This window comes from Myxine glutinosa, chromosome 1, assembly GCF_964187855.1.
Source record: "Myxine glutinosa chromosome 1, kmMyxGlut1.1, whole genome shotgun sequence".
NCBI lineage: Eukaryota > Metazoa > Chordata > Myxini > Myxiniformes > Myxinidae > Myxine > Myxine glutinosa.
In genome coordinates this window covers 204,726,398-204,729,019 of record NC_136261.1, presented here as the reverse complement: position 1 = coordinate 204,729,019, position 2,622 = coordinate 204,726,398, and the positions used below count along the sequence as shown (strand labels likewise).

Below are 2,622 nucleotides of genomic sequence, written 5' to 3'. Positions count from 1 at the left end.
GCTTTGGCGGCACCAATGCTCTGCAAAAAATACGGTACATAAAAATATAAATTAAAATAATTTAGGTATGAAATTCGACATAATCTCACCACTTCAGGCCTCCATCCTCACTGCGGAGCCAATCCGACCACAGCACTTGTATTTTCTTTCACCTGCATGTGATTAGGTACTTCAATTATGCACAAAGTCACTTAAATTTTGCCCGGCTCTTTCTTGCATTTGAAGGTCGATGGGAAATACCTTTTAAAATATGACAAACAAGAGTGCTTCTCTTCTTCATTTTTAAAAAGAATATAAAAGAAAAATATCCATTTGTTTGTGCAGGTGTGATGCTGACAGTGTACCGACTGAAGCCACTCAATTTCTCAGGGCCACAAGGACAGATTTTCTTTTGCCGGATCAGGAAGGACCAGCAGCAACTTGATAAACCCATGCATGATATTTACATTGAGAAAGTACTTGGGTTACTAATGCCATGATTTCTGGTGGACCAAGAACAAGCTACATTGAAATTCTGTGTCCACACTACTAAGACATAACGAAGTGGCAGATGTTATTACATTGTCTAACATTAATGGATTTCCTACAAAGGGAAACACATGACACATTCAAGTCAACGCCACCACATTAGGGTGGGCATCATTTGGGCTTGGTTTAAAGTGTGTTCAACCACCAAGGGATGCATCACAGCTTTGGTTCCCATACCAGTTCCCATACCTATGTGGTCCCAAGGTGGAAGTGGAGACAAGTCACTCATTTGTATAAACTTGACATGGCCTTCCCTTTTGAAAGTTATTGGGAAAGATGTTTTGTGTGAGCCTCGATCTTGGTAAAATAACAATTAAAGAGAGAACATGATTCAAGACTCAACCTTTCAACATTACCACAATTGTCCTCTTGATGTTCACATCCCAAAGGGTCAAAGCAGGAAGAGCCACAAGTGAAGATACTGATACAATGGAGCTCCCAAGGAAAAATAAAAACTCAATTTGTGAAAGGAGAAACCCATACAGTACGCTCTTGTTCTTCGTGTGCCTTCTTTACGAGGAGCTGCACCACCTTCGCAGTTGTAATGCCGGGGTCTTCTGGATTCACCAGCACAAATTGGAAGGATGAGGCCCAAAGCAAAACCTCCTCTTCCTGTAACCTCTTCACCAGCACCTTGTCTCCAAAGGGAAAATCCAACAAACGCTTCCTGCCAACAAAATAGTGTTGAGTCGTGTGAGTGACATGCGAGGTGGGTGCACAAGGCAACATTTTTTTTATTCCTTTAAGAAATAATCTAAATATGGTTTATAGCCTTTATTTCAGGTATTCTGCTTATTGTCTTAACCCCTACCCACTCCCACTATTAGTTAAACCCAGGAAACGGTTCCATAATGAGATTTTGCCTCTATACTGTATTTCATCAATGATCAATGAATGTAAACAAATGTCATATAAAGTTACACAACAGAAATAAAGTGCCTTCAGAAAGTATTCACACACATTGACTCTTCACATTTTGTTGTGTTACAGCTTGAATTTAAAATGGATTAAATTGAGATATTTTTTTTGCCAATAATCTACACATAATATCCCAAATTGTCAAAATGGTTATATTTTTTGGGAAATTTTTACAAATCAATAAAAATTGAAAAGCTGAAATGTCTTGAGTCAATAAGCATTCAACCCCTTTGCTATGACACTCCAAATTGAGCTCAGGTGCATCCAATTTCCTTTGATCATCCTTGAGATGTCTCTACAACTTGATTGGAGTCCACCTGTGGCCAATTCAATTAATTGGACATGATTTAGAAGGAAACACACCTTTCTATATAAGGTCCCACAGTTCACAGTGCATGTCAGAGCATAAACTCTACCATGAAGTCCAAGGAACTGTCTGTAGAATAACGACATATAATTGTGAGGAGGAAAAGATCTGGGGAAGGGTATAAAACTATTTCTAGAGTGTTGAAAGTTCCCAAGAGCACAGTGAGCTCCATCATTAGGAAATGGAAAGGATATGGAACTACCCAGACTCTTCCTAGAGCTGTTCGTCTGACCAAATTGAGCAACTGGGCAAGAAGGACCTTGGTCAGGGAGTTGACCAATAACCCAATGACCACTCTGACAGAACTACAGAGTTTCTCAACTGAGATGGGAGAACCTGCCCGGAAGTCAACAGTCTCTGCAGCACTTCACAAATCTAGGCTTTATGGGAGAGTGGCCAGACGGAAGCCACTCCTGAGAAAAAGCCACGTGACACCAGGCCTGGAATTTGCAAAAAGGCACGTGAATGACTCAAGAGTATCAGGCAAAACATTCTGTGGTCTGAGGAGACAAAAATTGAACCCTGAATTCAAACTCCTACATCTGGCAGAAACCAAGCACAGCTCATCACCCTTCCAACACCATCCCTACCGTGAAGCATGGTGGTGGCAGCATCATGCTATGGGGATGCTTTTCAGCAGCAGGGATGGGGAGACTTGTAAGGATAGAGGGAACAATGATTGGAGAAAAATGCAGGCAAAGCCTTGAGCAGAACCTGCTTGAGAGTGCAAAAATACCTTAGACTGCAGTGAAGATTTAAGTTCCAACAGGACAATGACACCAAGTATACAGCAAAAGCAACACTGGAAT

At 41.0% G+C, this 2,622-nt stretch overlaps 1 protein-coding gene across 1 annotated transcript in view; it reads right to left on the bottom strand.

Annotated features, from left to right (window-relative positions):
- Window positions 1–267: 267 nt before the first annotated feature.
- LOC137433168 (uncharacterized) overlaps window positions 268–2,622 on the bottom strand; it is a 182,872-nt gene continuing 180,517 nt past the window's right edge. Inside the window, exon 24 of the mRNA XM_078782663.1 lies at window positions 268–1,195. Within this exon, the coding sequence (XP_078638789.1) occupies window positions 985–1,195 (211 nt within the window). The 3' untranslated portion in view covers window positions 268–984. The remainder of the gene's footprint in view (window positions 1,196–2,622) is intronic.